This window comes from Symphalangus syndactylus, chromosome 21 (assembly GCF_028878055.3).
Source record: "Symphalangus syndactylus isolate Jambi chromosome 21, NHGRI_mSymSyn1-v2.1_pri, whole genome shotgun sequence".
NCBI classification, from domain to species: Eukaryota; Metazoa; Chordata; class Mammalia; order Primates; family Hylobatidae; genus Symphalangus; species Symphalangus syndactylus.
Window position 1 is genome coordinate 38193614 of NC_072443.2, and position 25709 is coordinate 38219322.

A 25709-nucleotide genomic window follows, 5' to 3' on the forward strand; every position below is an offset into this window, starting at 1 on the left:
TTTGGAGACATGGGGTGCTCTAGAATCCTTGAGAACTAAGGATATTGGTCACTATAGCTTGGTTCCTTGGGGAAAGTCCCCACTTCTAGTAGTCTAAGAAACACACCTATGTGTTGATTGTGAGTTTGGAAAATATTTGCCAACATAGGAATACATTATTTTGAAGAGCTATACTTTCAAGTTTATCTACTTTAGACAGAAATCTTTCTAAAATGTAACTTAAGGGTTAATTGCCTATTCTCTATTGACTGTACTGAGCTGCGGATTGGCCTCATCGGGTGTAGAGGCTGAGTAGGCAGTGGGCAACATGATGATATCAGACTCAAATGGTCCTATTCAAATCTGGGCACCAACACACTCCACTCCACTCTGACAAATCATCAAATGCCTCTGAGGTATATAGTCCTACTTACCTCATTGTGCTGGTGTTGATATAAAATACATATGAAATCACTTCACAGACCACCAAGAACAGTGTGGGAATACATGCATGGTATTCTTATTACAAGGATACCTCCCACCCCCATTAAATGCTTCCATATGCTTTTTGAACTCTTGGGTCAATTTTTAAAATAGTTTTCCTGCATCCTTCTTTGCTCTCAGCCTGTTGGCAGAAACCCTTGTTTCTCCTCAGTTTACTGCTTTGCTTTGGCTTAGAAACCAAATGATCAAGTTTGTTACAAACAGTAAGGTAAGTAATAATACTCAGTCACTGAATGACCACATGAGGTATTCTTAAAGTCCATGGGTCCGTGGCATCTCTGTAAGATAATTACTTAAAGACTTGTTTTCTTTGTGCTGTTTGTTCTCAGCTCTGCTCCTGACAGGTGAGATGAACTGTGTGTTTGGCCCATCTCTACACCTCATTCCTGACTGCCCAGTGTAGGCCCTCACCTCAGAGAAAAAAGTCCTTCTTCCACATACTCTTTCATGATCCAAACTAAAACCCAAAGCCTCTGAAACTCCTTAGGGTAATATTTCAACATTTGGACTATGCATCAAGGTAAGAAGTCTTTTAAAATTTGAGCTAACTTCCACTTAAAATATATGCCTTGACTGTTTTTCCTTTTTTCCCATTATGAAATAGGAGAGCTTTGATGTATTATGGTAACAGCAGCAAGAAAACAATCACCATATATTGAGTGCTTACTATGAAGAAGGGTTTGTACTAAGTGCTGACTATGTAGCAGGGTTGGTATTAAGTGCTGTATGTTCATGATCCATTTTATTAAACTTTCTCTTATCAGGAATTTGTTGTTGTTGTGTTTTCAAACATAAACAGATATGTTTTGAAGCACACTGACCAGACAGTATGATGCATAAGATCACAGGGTTAGAAGAGAATTTTACTTTTAGATTAAAACAGGAAAGGTTAAGGAAGCCTCATTGCTAATAATCTCAATTTGCTGAAGACTTCAGTCTATGCATAGTGTTTACATTGGTACTTTTTTTTTTTTTTGAAGTAAGAGATTCCCTAAGAGAGACAGTCATGTATGTTTTTAGCTGAAACATTTCTGTCAGCTGTAAACATGCCTGGAAGTCAGCTGGTCTTTGCTATCCTCATGCTTTCAGACAATTTATAGAGGCTATGATAGCCTGGCCAATTATCATTTAAAACATGTCCACCTCTCACCTTTTATGGGAAGCGTGCCTTAAATTCCACATGGTATTTTGGCTGCTAAGAAGTTGAAACTTCACCTATGTTAAAATGATCTGCTGTTTGAAACTTTCACCTTCTGTGTGTTTTTCCTCGAGGCAAGGTCACTGATGAAGCCTTTTTATTTTCACACTCTTCTAATCTGTCTATAAATTGATTCTTCACAGTTGTCATGTTTCTCTCCATAGCATATATAGGTATATTGTTTGTGTGCATGTAGTATTGGTTCTACCATTAATTATCCATGTGACCCTGGGCTTTTTAAGTGTTTTCATTTCTCTGGGTTTATTTCATTTTCTGTATGTGAAGAGTTGGACCAGGCACTTGCCACATGGTCCTTTGTGGATTTAGTGGTCCTGAGTCCATGGTGGACTGCAACCCCTGAGGACTCTAGTCCTGGCCTTGTCAGTGAATGACCCGAGGGCAACCTACTTAGTCACTGAATGCATTAACAGTCTCACATTTTAAATAAGACAAAGTATCCTGTTCCCTTCCCTGCCACAGAACAATGGTATGTTACTTAATAAAGAGAAATGTTTGCAAAGCACTTGGGAGCTCCTTAAAGGAAGATGCTCCCTATAATTATTCAGGTGCTGTGATGGTGGAGTGTAGGTATTTCAGAAACTGTCTTACTAAATGGGGTATATTTTCAGATTAGTGAGGTGCTCACAACTTTCACTTCTGTATGAATTTGAAACGCAGTCACTCAGCAGGAATGAATGATTGTGTTTTAAGAAAATTTTTTTCCCACTATTTTCTTGCATATTACTTAGAGCAATCCCAAAATGGTTTTAGATGTTATACATAAAATGGATGAGGTCTGTCGATTGTTGCTCTCCAAGTAAAGAAACAAAAAGTGAAGATAAATGGTCAGAGATGGTTTTCCAGGTTTAAGCCTATGGTCAGGAATGGCAAGTCTGATTTGTCAGAAGGGGACACAAAGTAAAAAGTGGATACTTGAATTATAACATCAAGGGGAAGGTCATGTAAGTTCCTTCGCTTTAAATGATCCATTTTGGGCCTATACAGATGTAGGAGTCAGATACGAATTCCATTTCCTTGGCTGAGTGACTTGGGCATGTCATTTAACCTCTATAAGCCTCAGTATCCTTATCTATAACTTGAGAATAATATAGTAAGTACCTGTCTCATGAAGGTGTTTTGAAAATTGAAGAGATAAAGCACTTAGTACAGAGCATGTGGTCATTTTAAGAAAAATTAAACTGTTCCATTCATCACAAAGGAACCAAGGATAAATGAAACCAACTGTGAAATGACTTGCATGGCATATGGAAGTCAATCCTGAATTTTTAAAAAATTATTTCAGATAATCAGTAAAACAAGTGATTATATTGCAGCTATGTAATTCAGAGTTAAGGGTATAGTCTACTCTCTCAATTACATATGCAAATGTCAAGAAGTGGTATATGGATAAAATGTCAGCACAGAGCACAGACAGAGGACTTCCTAGGAAACCCGTGACTGAGCACTGGAGGTGCAGAAACCAAACAGCGAGGGAAGAAACTGAGGGGGAGGCAGTGCCCTTTACTGCCTTGCCAAGGGTGTTGGGCATGGTAAAGGTATATGTTTTTCTCAATTTTTCAATGCCTGCTTATCACCTTCTTCTCATGGACCAGCTCTGACACTTAACTCTACCATGACTGAAAAGTGGAAAAAAAAAAAGGAAGAAAGATCCTGCTTAGGTTAGAAGATGCAGAGGGTTCTACCTGAAGCTCACAAAGTTCAAGTAAAAGCCATCCTAATGGGTAAAGACACCCCAATTTTGAATAGGAACCTCTTGCACTGGGGGCTCAACAAGAACCCACTTATTCTACTGATTTTTCCCCCTCATTTTAACCAAGGCTTCTCCTGAGCTGTGAAAAGGACAATGAATGCTGTTATCAGGAGATTTTTCAGAAGCACTGTTCCTACCTGACTCTCCTGTTCTCTCTGCCTCCCCATCATCTGCCCTAGTACGATGCCCTCCTCTTTCGTGAGTACAGTGATGGGTCAAAAAACCAAGACAGGGTGCTTGATGAGACAGCAGGCAGCAAGGAAGGAGGGGAAAGAGGAGAAGGCGGGTAGCAGAAGGTGGGCACTGGTGAGGAAAGCAGAAGGAATACTTGAAAGTGCAGGTCCTCTGAATGGGGAACATCAAGATAGGACCAGAAAATGGGGAAGGTTCCATATTAACAATGGAAGTACATTCAGATGGAATTATATGGAGCTTTCAATGGCTGCAGAGTCTAGTCTCCATCATGAGACGTCTGTTTAAAAGGGGGCCCACACGGTGGGGTGCTGTGGCTCATGCCTGTAATCCCTGTACCTTGGGAGGCTGAGGCAGGTGGATCACCTGAGGTCAGGAGGCTGAGACCGGCCTGACCAACATGGTGAAACCACATCTCTACTAAAAATACAAAAAATTAGCTGGGCGTGGTGGTGGGCACCTGTAATCCCAGCTACTCAGAAGGCTGAGGCAGGAGAATCAGTTGAACCCGGGAGGTGGAGGTTGCAGTGAGCAGAGATGCCACCACTGCACTCCAGCCTGGGCGACAGAGTGAGACTCCATCTCAAAAAAAATGGGGGGCCCACACACCTGAGATATCAGTGGTGTGATTGCCTGCCAGCCTTTCTGTTCACTCCCTGGGATGTGATCCTGTTGTCAGCTTGGACTGTGAGGCTAAGAGGGACTGCCTATTGGGAACATGCTGCATTCACAAAATATCTGTGGCTTCAGTGACAACTAAGATATTTTAGTTTTAAGCAGAACTTTGGAGAGTTTCATCCATGTTACTTGACTTTTCTTAAAATTTTGTGAATAGAGTGGATATTAACATCCCCAGAAAATAGCATCTCCAAGTAGAGAGTTGTACTAACATCTTGAAGCTCATCTAAGAAGTCAGTAACACCTGAGAGTACAATACTAGCCCAACCAGATTATCTTCCTCTCCCTTGTTAACAATTCCTTGTTCTCTGGATTATGCTGCAAAATGTGTGATACTACTGTAACACATATTAATGGCTTTGATAGTTTTACAGCATTCATAATTAAGTGTTTTCACATAAATTATGTTATTCAATTCACAGAGCAATCATGTAAAGTAAGTACTACAGATCTGAAAAACTGAGGCTTAGGTCGGTTATAGAACTTAGCCAAAGTCACTCAGTCAGAAAGTGGTAATATCATGGCCTTCTCACTCCAAGCCTTATACTTGTTACTTTGCATCCACTGGCTTGATATAATTAATAGCCCAAGCTCCATATGAGGATTAACACATTATCTTCATATGACTATTATGGCCCAATCACCAACACTGTTATGCTACTATTGTTACTATGTCTATTTACATTGAATTCATGGCTGAAATAGCTGACCTTCTCAAAGTAATAAGCAAAATTACCATATGTGTAGAGGATACCAATGGGCTAAAAACAGTCGCCAATGAACGGGCTGTTGATAATATGATTCAGAAAATGCCAAAACATTTATCTCTTGTGGGTAAAAAAAACCCACAAAAGTGTGAACACAGATATGTGTACAATATATTCTCTAGCAAATAAAAAAAGAAAAAACAAAGAAATTTAAAAGTCTTGCTGTGAAAAGAATGTATCTGTGTATAAGTCCCTTGAATTAAATTCTCCTGGAAAGCGTGTTCACATTTAAAAATTTTCTTTTATTTATTTTATTTCAATAGTTTTTGGAGATCAGGTGGTTTTCGGTGAATGTGCACATTGACCAAATAAATGGGCATATGAAAGTGTGAGATACATGTATATATATGTGTGTGAAATGTATGTCTCTGTGTGTGTGTTTCTGCTCTCACAGAGTTTACATTCTAAAGGGAAGGTGTAAAGGTAATACATGATGATATGAATAATACAAGTCAGTACTGCTAAATACCAGAAGGGATACATTTGCCATGTGACCTATGTAATTTGGAAGGCTCAACTTACCTCTTATATGTGAGTGATTAGTTTCTGTGATATAATTTATCCACTACAAAATCAAGCTTTGATCCATAATTTTGATTTACTTTTTCTAAACAGATTCTTGTTAGTGGAATTTTAAAAAAATGTTATGTAGCAAAGGCAACCTGATGCCATTCTTCTAATTACCCAGGCTCACCTCTCTAGGGAATTGATTCTCAACTTCAGCATGGACCAGGGCTTGTTACACAGATTGCTGGGCTCCATCGTCTGAGTTTCTGATTTAGGATGTCTGGGATGGGGGTGAAGGGTGGGGGAACATAATTTGCATGCTGCTAGTGTAGGGATCACACTGCTCCAGGGTTATCTTTGAATTTGCCCTATTGCTTGCCTTCCATATCCACGTTGACACCAAGGCTTATCCTTCTTGTATTCTCTGTCTTTCCCTTTCATTTCCATTCCTTTATTTGACTTCTGCTTTTTTCTCTTGATGGAAGGGGGTAGAGGGGAGCACTGCTTTCTTCCCTGACAGGATGGTTTGTATTATCTTTGTTTTTTTCTCTCTAATTCTGTTGCTTTCAAACTTGCCCTTAACTCTTAGTTTCCTTTCTCACAACTTTTTTATGAAGCTGCAGTAAGTGAATGAAAGAAACTCCTAGAGATAAGGAAGTCCTCCGTGGTTTGTTTAGCAGTGGATAAAGACTGGTTAGGTGAGGAATTTTCTTTTACTGTTACAAAAATTGTTAAGGAATAAAAAAATTCTTGTTATGAAGAATATTCAAGAGCAATCTAAGGAGTATAAAATAGTTTCAGCGTTTAAATTCCAAAGAGGAAGGACACATGTCAAGCGTGTATTATTCAGAGACAGGAAATACAGCAAAGAAACTAAGTGTCTCCTGGGTAGTAGGGGCGAAAAGTAATAATGATGAGGATTTTTTATTTTTCTAATTAAGTAACACTTTGCCTCTTCTGAAAAGCTCTCACATGCATCATATGTTTACATCAAAAGGCAGAAAATATCATTTTTATTTTAAACTCAAAGAAATAGAGGGTTGTGAAATTAACTGACTTGTTGAAGGACACACAGCCATTTAGAGGAAACAAAACTGGATCCAAATCATCTAATTACAGTATAATCGTCTTTCATTTATGCCTCCACTTTAAAGTTTTGGGTTATAATCACTGTGAAATATGCTTTACAACTAAAGCTTCCTTGATTCTTAAAGGTAGAGCTTAGCTCCAAAGTCAGTATGACGGACTACTTCTTTGTCTCAAACAGATTTTTTTTTTTTTTTTCTTTTATACAGAGTCCTGCTATGTTGCCCGGGGTGGAGTGCAGTGGTGTGATCTCCGCTCACTGCAACCTCTGCCTCCTGGGCTCAAGTGATCTTCCCACTTCAGCCTCCCAAATAGCTGGAACTATAGGCATGCAGCACCATGCCTGGTTAATTTTTATAGTTCTTGTAGAGCTGGGGTCTTGCCAAGTTGTCCAGGCTTGTCTCAAACTCCTGGGCTCAACTGATCCTCCCACCTTTACCTCCCAAAGTGCTGGAATTACAGGTGTGAGCCACCATGCACGGCCCCAAACACTTTCTTTCATGAATGTGTATCATTAACATAGAGCAGTATGAGATTTTAATTGGAATCTGAATCTTAGAATTGATTCTCTTCATATTTTTTTTTTTTTTTTTTAAGAGATAGGTACCCAGGTTGGCCTCGAAACTCCTGGGCTCAAGTGATCTTCCCGCCTCAGCCTCCTGAGTATCTGGGACTATTAGTGTGTACCATCACACACAATTTATCTCTGTAGTTGTTGAAAGCAACTACCATCTATATTAAACTTTGGAGTTACTGAATTGCTAAGACAGTTACTCTGCAGGTCTATTGGTTTGCATAGTAGCTGTGATGGAGAGAACTCAAATTTCCTTCTTTTTAACTTTGTCAAACTATTCTTTTTTTTTAGAATTCTTTTTTGTTAGAATATGGGTGGGAACACAGAGTCCAACTCTACTCTTACAAGTATCCCTGTGCTCTCTAGGATCTTTTTATACTAACATTTGGACTTTTTGCTTTGAATTTTTATCACTTCCACTGGGCTCTTGGAAAGTTTTGAGGCTCCATTTTCTTACGTTTTCCCCAGAAATTGAAAAGAACTTTGTTTGGAAATGCGAGCTACAATGAACCCAGGTCTTGAATTATTTCCACACGTTCCGGCTGTCTTGCTTTTTGAAAATCTAGACCAATTGTTCTAAAACTTTGTTAGGGGATCCTTCAGTTAGACAATAGTCGTGAAAGACCGATAGGATTTCCAAACTGCCACTGCCAAATAATTCTGGAATGAAAGGGAAGAGCATTACTTCTTTTAAATTAGGTGCCTGATTGATATATGCACATTATTATTTTCAGATGGGGCTATATTATATACACCATTACAATAACATTCATAATTTACTGAGGATGTTCATAATTTACTAGAAAAGTGAAGTCCACATTTTAAGCATAACTCAGATTTATAAAATGACTCTACCTATAGCTTTTGCATCTATGTCTGAGTGCACAAATCTTTTGCTGTTTTTCTTATGTCCAAATCTAGTTATCTTGGTTAGCCACAGAATCCTTCAGTGAATCCACTGGAGAAATGTATTTATACACCACGAGGATACTTTTTGGTAGTACACTGAAAATTTTATGTTGCAAATTTAAAGACTTATTTTATTATGTGATCTAACAGAATGTGTGAATTTTATATCTGACAGGTCTACTTGAAGAGATGTACAGAGGGGAGAGCAGATACGTTTATGGATCCAAGACCAGCAAAGTCAATTTTGGCTAAGGAGATACTTTCACAAATGGTCTTTCCTGCACCCCCTCCCCCATGTTCCTTAATTTAATGGCTTATAAATCAGCTATCCAGGGGAGGAAAGGATATAAACTATGTGACAGCACTCTATAAATCATAAGATGCTACAAAATAAAAACATTACTATTTGATTAATTCACCTAATAATGGTGATATGCATACCATATGGAAAATTTCTTGTGATTTATCTCTGGTTATTAGTACATTCACATTTATCCCAAATAAACAAAGTGACTTACCACTACCCAAATTTCTTCATAAATTCAGTAGTGAGTCACTCTGCTTATTTGGAAGTGTGAATACTGTGATCTTTAAAAACTGATTCTCATAAAAGTACACACATTAATTTACATAATGTCCTGACTTACATTACCCTGCAAAGAAGGCAAAGTTTATCTTAAGCAATGTTCTATTTCAGTTGTACAATTCCATGTTTCATGCCTTGCCTCTATCTCTGTTGCTTTCCTTCCCTTCAGTCCCCAATCTAAACTTTGCTGTTTTATGTCTTCTCTCTTGGATTCCTACTAGCTGATCTGAGAAACAAGGTTGTTTTGAGAAACTAATTTGTTTTCATGTATCAGAATTTGAGTATGTAACTTTTCCCTGCTAAATTATTTGTCATTTAATAAGGGTATTCTGAGGCCAGGCACAGTGGCTCATGCCTGTTACCTCAGAACTTTGGGAGGCTGAGGCAGGCAGATGGCTTGAGCTCAGGAGTTTGAGACCAGCTTAGGCAACATGGTAAAACCCTGTCTCTACAAAAAATAAAAAAGTTAAATGAGCGTGGTGGCATGTGCCTGTAGACCCAGCTACTTGGGAGGCTGAAGTGGGAGGATTGCTTCAGTCCGGGAGGTTGAGGCTGCAGTGAGCCGACATCATGCTACTGCACTCCAGCCTGGGCCACACAGCGAGACCCTGTCTCAAAAAAAAAAAAAAAAAAAAGAATTTCAAATATAATGATCATCACTGTTGTAGGTATTCTTAGGTCCAAGAGAATCTAGGTGAAATCACAATTGCTTACGTGCTCACTTACGTGGAGGCACATCCATGGAATGCCCAATTCTATGGGAATTCCATATCTCTGTCCCACTATGGAGCTATGAAAAAGGATTGGCTAAGAGGTCAGAAGATCTTAGCTCTGGAATCATAGAATCCAGGGATGAAACACGATCTTGCCCACCGTGATGACTGAATCCTGTGTACAAAATCCCTAACAATGTTCATCCATTCTCTCCTTGAATGCGTCTAATTACAGAAACTCACTCCATTTAAAGGCAGTCTATCTGATCCTAGAGCAGATCTGATTGTTAACAAAATTTTTCTTTTATTTTGTGGAAAGAATCTCCTGATAGCATCCAATCATTGGTCTAGTTCTACCTTTTGGAGCCAAACACAAACTGAATGTCTCCTCCTCTTAACCATGTTAATAATAGCTACCACTTATAGAGCACTTATTATGTGCTAAGAAGTACTCTAAAGACTTCACATGTACTAATTTATTCTCAAAACAGCACTATAAGGAAGGCGTATCATGATTATTCTCATTTTATACACAAGGAAACTGAAGTATAGACAAGTTAAGTAATTTTTCCAAGGTGACAAGGTTTAGTAGTGGCTAAGCCTGAATTTACGCCCAGGCCACCTGGCTTTAGAACTCAAGCTCTTCCTGACTACAGTATGCTGCCTCTGAAACACAAATACTTGAATATGGCTTATATAATGACCCGAGTCTTCTCTTCTGCAGTCTGGACATCCCTAGGACATCCCTTCTCCATAAAGGGTTCCTGTGATGGTGTCTCTTGGTGGCAGGGTGCTTTGTTCTTATGGTGGGAGGAACACAGTTGGGGTTTCTAGAAGAGGCTTGTGGTGTGGTCTGTTTAAAATCTGAAAGATGATCCCAAACCTTTCCTTCTACCTGCTCTCTTACCTTGCCTTCCCACAGCCCCCTCAGCCCCTGCTGCCAGGCCTCCAGGTGGGGCGACACTCACCTGTGTGTACGAACATGTGCTTGACGTAGTTCTGTTTGGCGGTGAAAGTCTTGTTGCAGAGAGTGCACTCATAAGGCTTTTTTTCGCCTTGCCCACTGGCTGTGCTGTGGCCTGCGGATGAGGCCAGGGGCTGTGGCGCTGGCAGCTGTGCAGTAAAGGTCGACAGGCCAGGCTGGGACACTGTCACAAACTGGGTCTGCTGGCCTGCCAGGGGCTGTGGCAGGCTGAAGAGGAAAGGCTTGGGGCCACTGCCCGCGGGCTGGGTAGTGAAGAGGGCTGGCAGGTAGGTGTTGCCAGCTGTGCCAATGACCTGTGTGTTGCTGGTCAAGGTCAGAGGCATCCTCAGGTTGCTGGTGAGGGTTTCTGTCTGGCGTAAGTAGAGCTGGGTACTTGGCAATGGCTGCCCGATGGACGTGTTGACCGAAGGCTGTTGTAGGACGCTCTTGTCGGAGCTGTTGCTGACAGTGATAACAGTGTTGTCCATCTCCACTTCATTGCTTCTCTCCGGAGAGGAAGCACCTGTTTCTAGCTGGTTTGTCTGTGGACCACCCTCGGCGGGGGCTTCTGCAGCCTGCTCGGGTTGGGCGGGTTCAGCTTGGCTGTCCCGCGCCGCCCCAGGCCCAAACTGCTGCTCCACTGAGTCGGGCTCGGTGCCTATGGAGGAGCTGACGCCCGAGTCGAAGCTTTCACCTTTGGGCTCACTCTCGGTGCCCTCGGCCTGGTCTGTGTCTTCCGTGCACTCCTCGGATTCGTTGCGTTCTAGGATCTGCACCCTTTGCTGCCCGTAGTAGTCGTAATCGTCCTCCATCTCCTGCTTGATGTGGATGTTGCCCACTAGGGTCTGGATGCGCACAGGTCGGGGCTGCTTGCGGCAGTGCGTGGTCTCGGGGGTGGTGGACAGGTAGCGCTCCATTTGCTGCGAGCGCTCATGGATGCGTGTGATCCAGCTGGGGTCTTCCATGTGGTGGTCGCGGGGCAGGCCGAGCGCAGTCTCGTGGTGGCTGACCACTGCGCCGCTGTAAAAAGAGCGCTCGCCGCTGCCATTCTGCATGGAGCACGCGTAGAGTGCCGAGTAGATCCTGTCCACGCTGTGCTGTGGGTGGCTCTGCAGGTAGCCTGACTCCGTGTCGCTGCTCTGGCCTGACGTGCCTGACTCGGGAGTACCCCGCGGTGTGTCCTGGCCCGAGTCCTGGATCCCCGGGAACACATCGCCCACGTTCTGTGACACGATACGCGTGCACTCGTCGATGACTGTTTTGATCTGCAGGATGCTAGCGGCCGTGAGGATCTGCAGAGCTTCCGACTGTGAGACCCGTAGCACGCCGCTGTACATGAAGTCAATGAGCTTTTGCACTGACTGCACTGACACCACCGACGGGATCTCGATGTCGCTGTAGCCAAGCAGCAGTTTGTCCTGGAAGAAGGGGCTGCCGGCTGCCAGCACACAGCGGTGTGCGCGCAGCATGCTCCCGTGGATGCGCACCGTTACGTCACAGAAGTGGCCACGGTTGCGCTGCTCGTTGAGGGTCTCGAGCACGGAATTGCTGAAGTTGTGAAGGTTGATGCTGTGAATGCGCTCGGTCATCCCCTTGCAACTGATGTCACCTGCAGCATGTCAACGCAGACACAAAACAGGGCATGGGTCAGATCTAGCTGGCTGCATTCCTAACACCTAGGTTTCAGGTGAGTAATGCTCATGGCTCCTAGAAGCACTGCCCTTACATATGCAAGCGGGGAGATGGACAGGCTGCGGCATACAAGCTGTGGGTAGGATGGCCTGAGGGAAAAGGACCTTGAATTTTGCTCCAATTCCGGCCTTAGTGCCGCAGCCATTTTGGGTATCCATATTAACTCCCCAGAGCTTCGGCTGAGGTAGAGTGGCCTAATAACCAGATGGTTTGTTTGCCTGCTATTCCTACAGCTTCAGCAAAGAACTGAAAGGCAAATGGAGGACTTGTTCTTATGGAACACTATACCTCCACTTTATTTTTATTTATGTATTTATTTACTTTGCCTTCACTTTAGACAGGCCTAAGCCCAGATTCTTTGGGAAAGTTTACATTTCCCCCAACTTATCAAAGTCCCTTATTTTATTCATACACGGTGACCATATTCATAGTTAACAAATAAACCCCCTTCCTATTAAGTCATATGGCATATTATCAAAACCCACACCATGTATGCAAAAATTCTTGGAAAATTCAACCCAGACTAAGATGTCTACCAAACAGTCATGATCATGCTTTCCGGATGATGGATGGGCTACAGAAAGCAATCTGCTAGCTAAAGGGGCACTCCACGGCTGCTTTCTGTATCTACTCATTCTTCTTGTCATCTCTGACAACCTGTTTGAGCACTTTCTAGGGTGGTTGCATGTGATATGGAAGGTTTTCTGAATTTTCTGAGGCTTAATGAAGGAGGAATGTTAAAAAGGTCAGAGATGGCAGTTCTGACCCAGGAGACTAGAGTACATTGGTGATCATATTTATTATGCAAACAGGGCACTTTCAAGAGTGAAAGAGAGCATTGTTGATAATTAGGCCAGGATAGCAGGAGTAAACCAGAAGTGGGATATATGATCTCCTTGGGTAATAGGGTGCTTTACGTACTTGCCACAGGGAAGTATTAAACAGCTCCCAGGAGGAAGGCACCAGCTATGTGGAGGCTGCGGATAGCCTGACCCAGCGCCACCCCTATAATATAGGCTGTATGACAAGGGATACTATTGATAAGATTTGGATTCAGAATGAGAAAGAAAACAGGTGGCTATAGCAGCAGATCTTAGGGCTTTTCTATTTTTCTAGCTCACCTCTCAGATGGCTCTAGAGAATCCCCCTCCAAATAATTCTTCAATGAGATTCCCCATTCTTGCCTTTACAACTGAACAATCAGCTTGGGAAAGTGAAATAAGTAGGCTTTCAAAACCAAATGGCCCAAGCACTGATTGTTGGCCTGTGACCCAAATCTCTCCGTCTTGTGAGAAGCCACCTGAGAGGTAACAGCCTGCAGATAGGAAGAAGGCCTACCTCCTCAAACTTTCTGCTCTACCTTGTGATAGAAGACTTGTTCAGGAAACTCTGAGTTCAATGAGCGTTTCTACCTTGCTTCACTCAATCACCCTCACATGGTATGAGCTTAACATAATAATGTTCAATAATACAATTTGCACTAATTTGTGTAAGAGCATTCTTTCTTGTTCTGACTCTATCAGGTCTGTTATGTGCCTAAAATATTGTATTAGGCTACAGATTCCATCGTTTTTACTTATATAAGACAAGTTCTCTTTGCCAGATTAAAGAATTAAAGTGAATCCCCTGTAACCATGTTAATACAAAATACGGCCCCAAAGGAAGGCACAAATAACCCAGGAAGGGAGTTCAGGAACTCAATCAGCAGCAGACCAAATTTCAAGTTCTTGCTGAGTTCACCATACATACATACCATGATAGTAATCACAAGAGAACATTTTTTAGGGGTTACTGTTCTAACTGCTTTATGTATATGATTTCATTTAATCTTACAGCAACCATGGGGAGTAGATGATAGTATTCCCATTTTACAGATGAGGAAACTGAGGCCAGAGAAACTAAGAAACTTGCTCAAGTACACACAGGCAATTGCTGGTAGACTGGCATCTAAACCCAGGCAGTCTGGCTGTAGAGTTCACCCTCTTAACTGCTTCATTATATTGCATAGTTTGCCCCTTACTGAGGTCTGGCCCTTAGGGATCCACAGCTCTGTTGTGAAGCTGTGTGAAAGGCTTTGCCCACTACTACCTCCAGCTACTTCTATACCTACCTGTGATTTAGCATGGCTTTCATATTTTTAGGCTGTGATGCTTTGACATAGCCTCAGTTGTCTAACTTAAAGAACTTATTTTTTTAGATGTCATAGCGCAAGAAGTAAGACAACTAACTAACTGGCACTATGGTTTAGAATTTTCTATATACAATTTTACTATAACCAAGGTCTCTTTCATTTAAGTAAAACAATAAGCAGTAAAACTGGTTGTGTCTGTGATCATCTCTGTGTAGGATGGATTTATTACAACATTTTTTTCTACACAAGTGAAAACACTCTTTAAACACACATTTGCTCATAGCATTAGTTACAACAATAACACTAGAGATGTCATATATGACAGTTTTCTTTCAGATAGTTCTTGGAAGTAGCTCTATCACAATTATCACAATAATTAGTATCCATGTAGTGTTTGACAGTGTATACAACTTTTTTACATGTAACATTTATTCCTTACAACAATCCTATATGTGTTCCGGACAGGGTTTTTGTTTGTTTTGTTTTTGACAGAGTCTTGCTCTGTTGCCCAGGCTGGAGTGCAGTGGCACAATCTCAGCTCACTGCAACCTTCAAATCCTGGGTTTAAGCAATTCTTGTGCCTCAGCCTCTTGAGTAGCTGGGATTACAGGCGTACGCCACCACACCTGCCTAATTTTTGTATTTTCAGTAGATGGGTTTTCACCATATTGGCCAGGCTGGCCTCGAACTCCTGACCTCAGGTGATCTGCCCACCTCGGCCTCCCAAAGTGCTGGGATTACAGGCATGAGCCACTGTGCCCAGCCCTTCAGGACAAGTCTTATTATTACTATTTCATATAAGAGAAAGTTGAGGCTCTCAAAATGTCTAAATGACTTGCCCAAAGTTTTGCACAGTAGCACGAGGCAGTGTTGGGATTAGAACCCATGCCTTTTTAATTCTTTTTCCACCGCATAACAGTGGATCACTGAGGAATGAAACTTGAAGTGCCCAAAGATTGAGAGTTATCTTAATTCTCAGCAGAAAAAAAAGAAAGACACTGAAAGTAATAATGAAGGTTGCTTTAGAGATGAGAAATGAACACACATAATCACACACACACAATTTCATGAGAAAAATACAAACTGACCAGACTGGATTGCAAATTTAGATCACCTAAACAATCAAGTTATCTACTAAATAGTCTGAGTTAAGACTCTTGCGATAATATTGCCACCAAGTTCATTAAAAACCACAGAGACAAACCTAAACCTGCACACGTACACAACCTGATCTGACATGCCTGGTTGAATTTTATAGACACAATTCTTAAATATCTCCCTGAGTACACTGGCCCCACACTGCAGTGAACAGCCGTGAAAAGCTGAATCGTTTTTGCTGATATGAGTACAGATGCGAAGGGGGACGCTGCCTCCCCATTCAAGCATGCCTCATTCCTCCAGCACACAATGCTGAGGCAATTCCTTTCCCAGGCTTTCTTTTATTTTTAACACTAATACAGTGGGAAAAAGTTTCTGCCACAGCAAGGCAAAGTCCAGGCTTTTGTGAGCATGTCCTTTTCATCCAATGGGCATTAATGTATAGATTCCAATGGAATAAATCTGAAATACTCTACTGTAGAAGATTTGTCCCCCATTGAAAACAAATTTTGATTAGATGGTTATTCAGGGAGTGTATAGGAAGGAATGGTGTGAAAATGCTAACTCTATTCTTTCTTGGATTGGCACTGAATAGGCATTTGGGCTATTCAAGAAAAAACAAAACAAAACAAAAAACACACACACACACCCAAACCCCAACCCTATCAACTGTACAAAACCACAAAACTTTACAAACACTATGTGATTATGTGTATTTGGGGATTCTTCCCCACCCAAAATAAAAAATGCACAGTGTTATGAACACAAAACTGATGGCAAAATGAAAAAGTGATAAAAATAGTTCTCTGTGTTTTAAAAGAATAACTTACCTCCTTTTCACTAGAGTAAAAATATAGAGTCAGCCTGTGATGGCATTCTCTCGAAACATGGGAGGAATTGCAGTAATGAAAGTCATCACGTATTCTAAGTGACTGTTCTGCGAGAGCACAACACAGACGGGCTAAAGCAGGGGTGAGTACCGAAGGGAAAATCTGCCTGTGGGGAGTTGGGGATAGAGGGCCTGACTCTCTGTTTTGCAGGAACGTTGCTCCTGCCTGTCCCTTAAGCTGCAGGGGTCCAGGGATAGGACTTAGCATGAGAATAAAAAGCTGCCTGCTCTCAAGAGAAAATGAGCAAGAAAGGAAACAGCAGGCAATACAATCTCTTTTAATTAGGCGTGAAATCCAGTTCTTTCTCAATCAGGAGAGCAAAAGGATATATAAAACGAGACTAGTGCAAGGGTAAGATGCTATAGAGGGGGATGGGGATTTGAAGTCTCTGGACTTGGAAGGAAACACCAGCTCTCAAATGAAAACCAATATAAATTTCGGTCCAGTTAATAAGCCTAAGTCAAGTGGCAGGGCCAGAAAGCCCTTGAGCTTTCAATTTGGGGCACCAGATGAGGTTGGTGGGTCCACACATGGAACAGGGTGCAGCTTGCCAAGTTAGTCACACTAGGAAAGAGCCAGTCATCTCTGGAGAAAGGGGGGATGTATTTTGGTGACTGAGCCCCCTTATTCTCCAAAGCCCCTGCCTGGGGTAAGACCTCAGTTACATCTACTTTACCTCCTCATATATGCCAATGGAGTCCTACTGAATCCCTGCACTAGAGGAGGTATAGTACTTTCTTGCTAACAGGTTCCATCCACAGCAAATGACTCTGCACCACCCTGCTCTCTATTTCTATCTCACTCGTATCATCACAGTCTTGGGAGGGTGGCTGGGAGCACTGGAGAAATCACACATGCAAGTGGAAGGTGGCAAGCAGACAAGATCTCTTTCTCCTACCCTGGCTCCATATACCTAGCATATCCTAGCTGTTAATACCTCGGTAGTGAGACTGGGGAGGGTCATCAACCTATGGGGGGGAGAGCTGTACAGTTTTACTTACCCATTCTTGGGTGAAAAGGGGGATGTTTTGGGCCATCTCCCAATGAGAGTTCTCCTCTATCTTCCAGACTGTCTAAGCCCAGTGTGGAGGAACCATCAGGGATTTCAGCACTTTTTTTAGCCATTGGTAACAGAATTCTTCACATAAAACATACATCAATTGTTGAAATTTGCAGAAATTTGACTTTGAACTTGCAGAAATTTGACTTTCACACATATTTGCAGGAATAGCTACTTACGAAAGTTGGGGACTAGCTGGATGTGCTTTTTAAACTACTTATTATTTTATCTAGACAAAGACATTAAAAATTACTAACTTGTTTACAATATTTACAACACCTTTCTATTTATGATCCCAATACTGTAATTAGGTATGTCTTTAATATTACCTGAATTTTTATTCATTCATAGAACATTTCTAGAGAATACTTAAAAGTATTTAAAGGTCCTTGGTTTTATGTTTGGGTTTTAGGGGGTACGTATAGTTTTCATAAATGGACATGTTTATACTTTTATAGGAATAAGGTCAGTGGCTTTCATCAAAATCTCAAAGGGGTCTGTGTTTTCCCCAAATTAAGAGCTGTGGATTGAGATTCAGGCATCCTTCTTTAAAATACTTGTAACTGCTTTCTGTAATCAAAGCTTCTAAAACTGATGCAAACTTTGTGATTGCATTACTCTCTGATGCATAAGGTCTGTTGAACTAATATTTTCCATTTACTTAAGTTGAGCTGATACTATTTTGTATGAGAAAGCAAACAATCTTAGCCAAAATGAGAAAGTTACTTTTCAGAAGAGAAATATTTTTTAAAAAGATTAAAAGGGAAGAGAGAAATGTAGATAACTACTGATACTAGCAGAAATCTGGATTATGACAGCCATATAGTTTACAACTGTTGAAGCTAACTATTATTTAGCAAACTTTGTTTTACTCAGAGTAAGTCCCTTTTGACAGTTAAGACAAATCCATAGAAGAATTAAAAAACACCCTGGCCGGGCACGGTGGCTCACGTTTGTAATCCCAGCACTTTGGGAGGCCGAGGCGGGCGGATCACGAGGTCAGGAGATCGAGACCACGGTGAAACCCCGTCTCTACTAAAAATACAAAAAATTAGCCGGGCGTGGTGGTGGGCGCCTGTAGTCCCAGCTACTCGGAGAGGCTGAGGCAGGAGAATGGCGTGAACCCGGGAGGCGGGGAGCTTGCAGTGAGCCGAGATCGTGCCACTGCACTCCAGCCTGGGTGAAAGAGCGAGACTCCGTCTCAAAAAACAAAAAAAAAACACCCTTTAACATTTTTTGACAGTTAAAAATTAGATATTGTGGTATAATTTGAATAAAAAATAAATATAAACTCAATATACACATCTAATCAGCCAAAAAAATAGAGTTTACTTGCAAGATCTATAGCACTTCTAATGGGGAGCCTGCCTTTCTTTCTGTTTTCCTCCTTCCCTTTCTTCCTTTTTGCTGTTATACCACGAAGTTTTACTAAGCTTGAAGTATGGGGAATAAGGAGGCAAAATTGAGAACTAGAAAAACATTTGCCCTGTGATTTTGAGGCCCATCCCCAAATCTTGACTTATCTTCCATTCTTGACTTCTTTTTCCTCTCTTCACTCCACCAAAAAATAAGAGCTTTGTACTTTATCTAAGGCTGAGAATAGATTTACATTACTAGTGGGATTTTACAGGTCCAAAGGAGAAAGTAATTCCAGAAAAGTCTTTTTACTTGGCCTTAGAGGTCTCAACAGTTTCCCTTGGTTAGCCCAGGTCTTTGGCTTGCCTGATTTTATGTTTAGTCTGCTGTTATCTCTAAGAAAGGATGAGGGCATGCCTGCCCATATTGTAAAACTGTAAATACAACTGACTTATGAATGAAGCTGCTTTTGGGGTCACTTGAATTTTCACCATTTCATTAGTGAAACATTTACTGAGAATACCCCAGTATAAATGGAACCATAAGGATACAAATGATCTGAAATCTAAATCAATAGAAGAAATTTATCCATAAGGATCTTTGATATTGGAAACATATATTAATCAATCAACTTCTCCCAGACCTCAGTGCTCAGGAAAAGCTGTATTTTGCTTGTCTTTGTGGAGCCTGTGAATATCATAACTGATCATGTTTCCCTCTTGGCTGTGTTCACTAGGGGGCTCAGAATAAAAATTTAGGCCCCCTTTTAGCAACTATGTAGGACCTCATGGTATGCTTTTCTATGTAAAATTTTCACCAGCCTCATTATATTATCAATTCTTTATTTTACCTCTACTCTGATTTCTTTTTTTTGTAGTTATATAGAAATATATTCCCTACATATTTATTAACAATTGAATATTATTTTAAGCCACCTCAAATCCCTTACTTATGAGGTGAGGGCATAATCAATCAATCAACAAGTAATTGAGCATCCACTTTATGAAACCAATTCCAACCATAAGTTAAAACTTCAGTCTTGAGTATTATCACGCTATATGCTTTATGAATTTTTTATACTTTGAGCATCTGATTCCAATGAGGTAAACTGTTGAAATTTACTTTACAGTACAGTTTGTGAAAATTAAGTTTTACTCTGTGAATAAAGAATTAGATAGATAATTCCAGACAACATTCTGAAAGACACTTACACCCTCATTCCAAAGTCTAAATGAAATGAGGGGGAGAAGACCTGCTGGGACTAAGGAAAAAAGTCAATGAAATCTGAGGTTGATGCCTTTAAATCCTCTTATATTGTAAACCTTTTGAGACACCTTTTAGGAGTTTCATTTTTTTCTCTCTCTAAAGCGCTTTCCTTACAAATTTAGCTACTGCCCTATTGTAACCTTTTCCTTTGTTCGCTAAATCTGGGGAACAAAAATACAGAGATGCTACATCCGTGGGTGGTGTACAAAAATGAACCAAAGGATCTACTTAAATTCAGAAATTTGTGCTGTTTGAACTTGGCTTTGAATAGACCTTAAAGAAGGATCTGTATATTCAATTGTACAGTTAATAAGTTAGGTCTTTTGTTTTGCTTAAGAAGCAATGACAAATTTAAAAATTGAGTATATGAAAACCAGCATCTTCTTACTTAATAATCTGTTCTTACAGTCTCTACATAATCATATACTTATTTTATAGAAAAAACAGATTTATAAATTCAGTGAGTTCAAAGATTCAGTATAACTCCCAGGTATGGCATTTCTTTAAAGAATATCATCACACACTGATGAATTATAGTTAGGTAAGAAAACTGATTTTTTGACTTCGGGAAAACTTTTATCTGGACTTAAATGAGTGAGAAAACAGAACTCAACAGTGTCATTAAAAAAAAAAGGTTTCTACCAAAAAATATCATCGAGTTCCCAATTCATAGAACTTCCTTTAGTCCTCTGTTGCTGTGCTGTTCTGAAACTGCTTTTGAAGCAGGTCTTCAAATTCATGCTCAAATGTTCTCTTTCCTTGGGTCTTTCTGAAAAATAAAAAAAAGTTGCTTCCAATGAGACTGCTGTTTTTCAAGAGTATCTCTGTTTGTTGGTAGGAGGAGAATGTAATTTTTTTTTTTTTTGAGACAGTCTTGCTCTGTCCCCCAGGCTCCCCCAGGCTGGAGTGCAGTGGCACGATCTCGGCTCACTGCAACCTCTGCCTCCTGGGTTCAAGCGATTCTCCTGCCTCAGCCTCCTGAGTAGCTGGGATTACAAGTGCGCTACCAAGCCCGGCTAATTTTTTTTTGTATTTTTAGTAGAGACGGGTTTCACTATGTTGGTCAGGCTGGTCTCGAACTCCTTACCTCGTGATCCGCCCACCTTGGCCTCCCAAAGTGCTGGGATTACACGCGTGAGCCACTGTGCCCGGCCGATTTCTCTATGGACTTGAACAATGATAGATAATTTTACTGAGGAGTAAAGACCTTCCATCCCAAAGCAACAGGGAAAAGCCAAGGAAAAAGATTAATCTGTTTTGTTGGATGACTGGTTAAAATGGAAGCACTGAGGTGATTTGTGTGGGCTAGGTTAAGAGAGTAGCTGAAATTCATCTGCGCACCTAGGGTATAGAACCAGGCACATGAAATCCTTAAAAAAAAGAATAAGACCTAAGTTTCTTTTTAGCTTAGACTGAGATGAAGAATAAGTGCTGTCAGATAGAACTCAAAACCTTGGGAGATTCTGGTAAATAAGTAAAGTAGAAGGCATACTTTATAATTACTTTAATCACAAGTAGGCATTTTATCTTTATGATATTCTTTATATATTCTTTTGTATAATATTTATTATATTATTTACATATTATCAAAAAAGACATTGAGCTATAGAAGTCTCCTGCAGCTATAGCTAACATTCAAGTTATCTGATTTCACTTCACTGATTTGGTTGGATTTGATTTTCTCTAAAATAAAATCTCTGTGCTAATCCAAAAGGTTGGCCATTTTGCTTTCCTGTGTGTGGATTACATTCATCTTTACTTCTCTTCTGCTGAATTTTCTGCAGTTCTGAAGTTATTGTGGTTTCTCTCCTCACCAAGTCTTATCATCCCCATGAACCTTATTCAGACTTTTTCCTTCTCTGTGAAGCCTTCTGTGATTACTAGAGTTCTCTTTTCTTGGTTTCTACTGGTTGGTGAGGTAATAAACTGAGACATTAATTTTTGGCTTGTTCTCACTGAATTAGAAAACTTTCTTAATGAGAAGGTATCTTCCCCCTTCCTCCACCTGTAGGAAAGAACGGCCAGGTTTTTGTATACTTTATAGGCTCCTTTGCCTCAGGGAGTTGTGGTTTCAGAGCCCATTAAGCCCTAAAGAATAAACCATAAAACAAAGAGTTTTCTTTCCTAATCTCTGTTCTCTAAAATGAATTATTAACCTGCGCCCTTTCTGGGGTAAGGAGAGTGAGGCTGATTGATGCTTTGGAGTTAGAGAATTGGATAGCATTACTGGAGAGAAAAACAATCAACTTTCCCTCAAATGGGGAAGGTAGCAAGGTCTCTACTTGCATACAGCTCCAGTTGAGGTAATTGCTTGGCACACTTCTGGAGGCTGGACATAAAAAGGCAACACTCTGAGAGGAACAGTGATCATCTGGGGGCTGGGCCAATGGTCAACAGCAAGGACCACTGTGGAGGGCATCTGTAAACCCAGCTAGTGCAGTAGTGCTAGCAGTCAGAAGGACAAGGCTCATGGCATCTTTGTGGGGTAGTCAAGCAATGTCAGTGATGGAGACCATCATGGACGAAGGACTTAGATTTCATGAGTCTTGTACCAATCTAGGGATGAGAAGGGAGCCCCAAAACTTGGCTATATTTCTTGCTAATTTGGTGACAGGGGCCTCAGGTTTAATTTTCTTTAGAAAAATAAGGGAATTTTTTTGTACCTGAATGTTAAGGAGTGTTGGGGAAGTTCACCTGAACTTCCTATACATGTAGCACCTAAGCTAGTTCTTACCAATATATTATTGTTTCTTTTCTTTCTTTTTTCATTTGTGTCTGTCTTATCTCTCTAAGACTCCAAGCCTCCCAAAGGCTAGTATCTTGTCTTGTTATAACCACAACTACAATGACAACTACAAGTATTTATCTGGATCCCTCATTGTGTCCAGCATGTTTCTTTATAATGTGTGGGTTCTATGTGAGTGCTTGTTTGGTCAACTCTTCACTACACTTCACAAACATATTGACGATAAGTGGGAACCTCAGGGTGCACATTTACTCTGAGATATGTCTATGTGGTATGGTCCCAAGGGGGCTTTCCCACCCCCGAAGTTCTGTGAATTGCTCTTTTTCTTGTCCTTTATTTCCCTACTTACCCACAGTTCTATTTTCAATATGAATTTAAAGTCCAAGCAATTGTTTTATGTGTTCCCTGAGTTGCCCACAAACTCTGCTCATTCATTTATGACTTCTGACACATGCCATGCTGTCTCCATCTCCCTGATTCCATTTCCCCAGAGAGACAGCTCACTGGGTCCCCCTGTCAACAGACGATTCAGTGGAACCCAAAGCTAAGCCATATTTTGTAATAAAAAATAAGAAGAGATGACCAATCTATGATGTGATAGAAAAATGATCAGGCCAAACTCCGATCACTTTTGCCTAAGTTAGGGAAGCTAACCTGCTTGGTAACAGATGTTACAGAAATATCTATCAATCAGCATTGATAACAGGGTATTTATATGTACATTAACAGTAGTGTCAAGGATTGTTTAGAATATTTTCTCTTGGTGGCCACTGGGTGTCCTCATTTACAAAGTAAATATGCAATATTTAGTGAAGGTCACTGGAGAGAATAAAAGACACTAGTTTTCTCTTTGGCCCTTCACATACTGGGGATAAATTTATTGCTGAACTCACAACCAGGTTATATATTAGTACAGTTAAAAAACCTTCAGGTCAAACTGTTAAAGTTTATAACCAAGAGTAACTTATTCAGGGTCCAGACATGAATTTAAAAGGCTGTTTCCTCAACAGAGGGGACTGTGATCCGCTATTAGAATGAGCCCTTATTCATTTGAAAATTGGCATGGGATTTTGACTATCTGCCGAGAGAGCCAGCAGAGAGGAGCAGAGAAGGTCTTAATTTATTCTTGAAAGAAAAGAGAACACCAAATATCTCCATGGGATATTTGTTAGATTCTGTTTTTATCTCACCTTTTCTGAAAACTAATTAAAAATAATAATGAGAAAGATAAAATATGTCCTTTGCCTAGGCAACCTGAAATAATGTGAAAAACATTACAATGAGCTGGGTCAGTATACTGATTATCAATCATTTCACATTTGAAGACAAAGAATTAAATTATTCCTTTGTGGACCTGTTATCCCACCTGTAAAACAAAGGTGTGTATGCTTCACAGGGACGTTGTAGGGACAAATAGAATACGAGGCACACAAGCTTCCTAGGAAGAGAAACTGTACATGAGATAGATTTAGGGCATTACTAATATTCTAATTGTGGCTGAGTCACAGTTGTGTATGACTTGTTCCTGCTGGAAGACAGGGGTCAAGGCCAGAGCTCACACAGCCAACAAATATGTACTGATTTGCTGCTCCCAGGCACTGAGTCTGACACACTGCTCAGCAATCACTTAGTGCTCCCTAAAGTGGTATTTTGCATTTCTAGGATTGTCACTGTCTCTAAATTTATACTTATATACATCGCTGATGAGGTTCTTCCCTTGCATGGCAAAAAGAATTTCAGCCTTCCTCCAATTCAAGATACAGGCCTACTATTGAATACATAACAGTACATGGCCTTCAAGTGTCATGCCTAGCCAATTAGCTAATCCTTTCCCAAAATAAACTTCACTGTAATTTTTTTTCACTAGCATGCATCTCCAGCTTAATTATTATTCTCTGGCATGTTATTTCAGTACATAAATTATCAATATGATTTTGTGTCAAAACCAACAATTTGACCAGGCATGGTGGCTCACACCTGTAATTCCAGTACTTTGGGAGGCTGAGGTAGGTGGGTCACTTGAGTTTAGGAGTTTGAGACCAGCCTAGCCAACATGGTGAAACCTTGTTTCTTCTAAAAATACAAAATTAGCTGGGTATGGTGGCGCATGCCTATAATTTGAGCTACTCAGGAGGCTGAGGCAGGAGAATCATTTGAACCCTGGAGGCGGAGGTTGCAGTGAGCTGAGATCATGCCACTGCACTCCAGTCTAGGCAACAGAGTGAGACTCTGTCTCAAACAAACAAACAAACAAACACCCCCCAACAATTTATACAAGCAACATCAGGGAAGCTAGGAAGCTCTATGAGCTATTCTCTGCCTTTCAGAGATGTTTGATCGTCTTACTAGCCGAGCTTAATAGCCTTTTCTGTTTTTAAAGGACCACCATGCATGTCTCTAGTACAGCAATCTCTAACACTTAATCAACAGTTAAATCTACAGCAATATACAATAGCCAGGTCACTTTCACCCTGAGATTATACTAAAGGCTCAAAATATACTCAGAGTGTATGGAAAAGTGTCTCATTTCTTCTAAAGATCCTTAAATTCCTTGCCTTTATAGTATTATCCAACCCATTAATTAGTAGATTCATTTTTCAACTACTGTAACCCCAAAGACACTTATCTGCAGAGCCCTCCTGATTGTATTTTACCCTTGGCCTTTTCTCCTTTTAGTTTCCTCAGTTTGCACCTGTAATTTCACTTTTAGAACTTCTCTAGGCTCGGTGGCTGAACACCACACAGCACAGGCTTTATCTGATGTGCCGGCGCCTGGTGTGGTCTAAGACACACTGGTGTTTTGTTCCTGAAGGACTGATGTTCTGAAACCTAGACTCTAACACAAAGGAGATCATTAGCTCATTTTAAGTGTCTCTTTTCTTCCCTCCCAGCCTCCTCCTACCCACCCCAATACTTCCTTAGTCCTAAGCACTGGCAGCAGATGGCAACCATATTCCAAAGCTGAGTATACACAAAATAGTGCCATGGAGAACAGAGTGGCTTCAAAGTTAGCCTTTCTATTCAAGTGGGATGGCGGGGACT

At 40.8% G+C, this 25709-nt stretch overlaps 1 protein-coding gene and 2 long non-coding RNA genes across 24 annotated transcripts in view; 2 read left to right on the forward strand and 1 right to left on the reverse strand.

Annotated features, from left to right (window-relative positions):
- The window catches only part of LOC129471625 (uncharacterized), a 19050-nt gene extending 10379 nt beyond the window's left edge, over positions 1–8671 (forward strand). Inside the window, exons 2-3 of the long non-coding RNA XR_008653669.2 lie at positions 813–1003; positions 8341–8671. This is a non-coding gene — a long non-coding RNA (uncharacterized lncRNA). The remainder of the gene's footprint in view (positions 1–812; positions 1004–8340) is intronic.
- Positions 1–25709, reverse strand: part of ZBTB20 (zinc finger and BTB domain containing 20) — an 833136-nt gene that overhangs the window by 23895 nt on the left and 783532 nt on the right. For all 22 annotated transcript variants that reach the window (XM_063630087.1, XM_063630085.1, XM_063630084.1 and 19 more), the window contains one exon: positions 10433–12037. In XM_063630087.1, the coding sequence (XP_063486157.1) occupies positions 10433–12037 (1605 nt within the window). The remainder of the gene's footprint in view (positions 1–10432; positions 12038–25709) is intronic.
- The window catches only part of LOC129471624 (uncharacterized), a 34791-nt gene continuing 21065 nt past the window's right edge, over positions 11984–25709 (forward strand). The window contains exons 1-2 of the long non-coding RNA XR_008653668.2: positions 11984–12115; positions 16194–16321. This is a non-coding gene — a long non-coding RNA (uncharacterized lncRNA). The remainder of the gene's footprint in view (positions 12116–16193; positions 16322–25709) is intronic.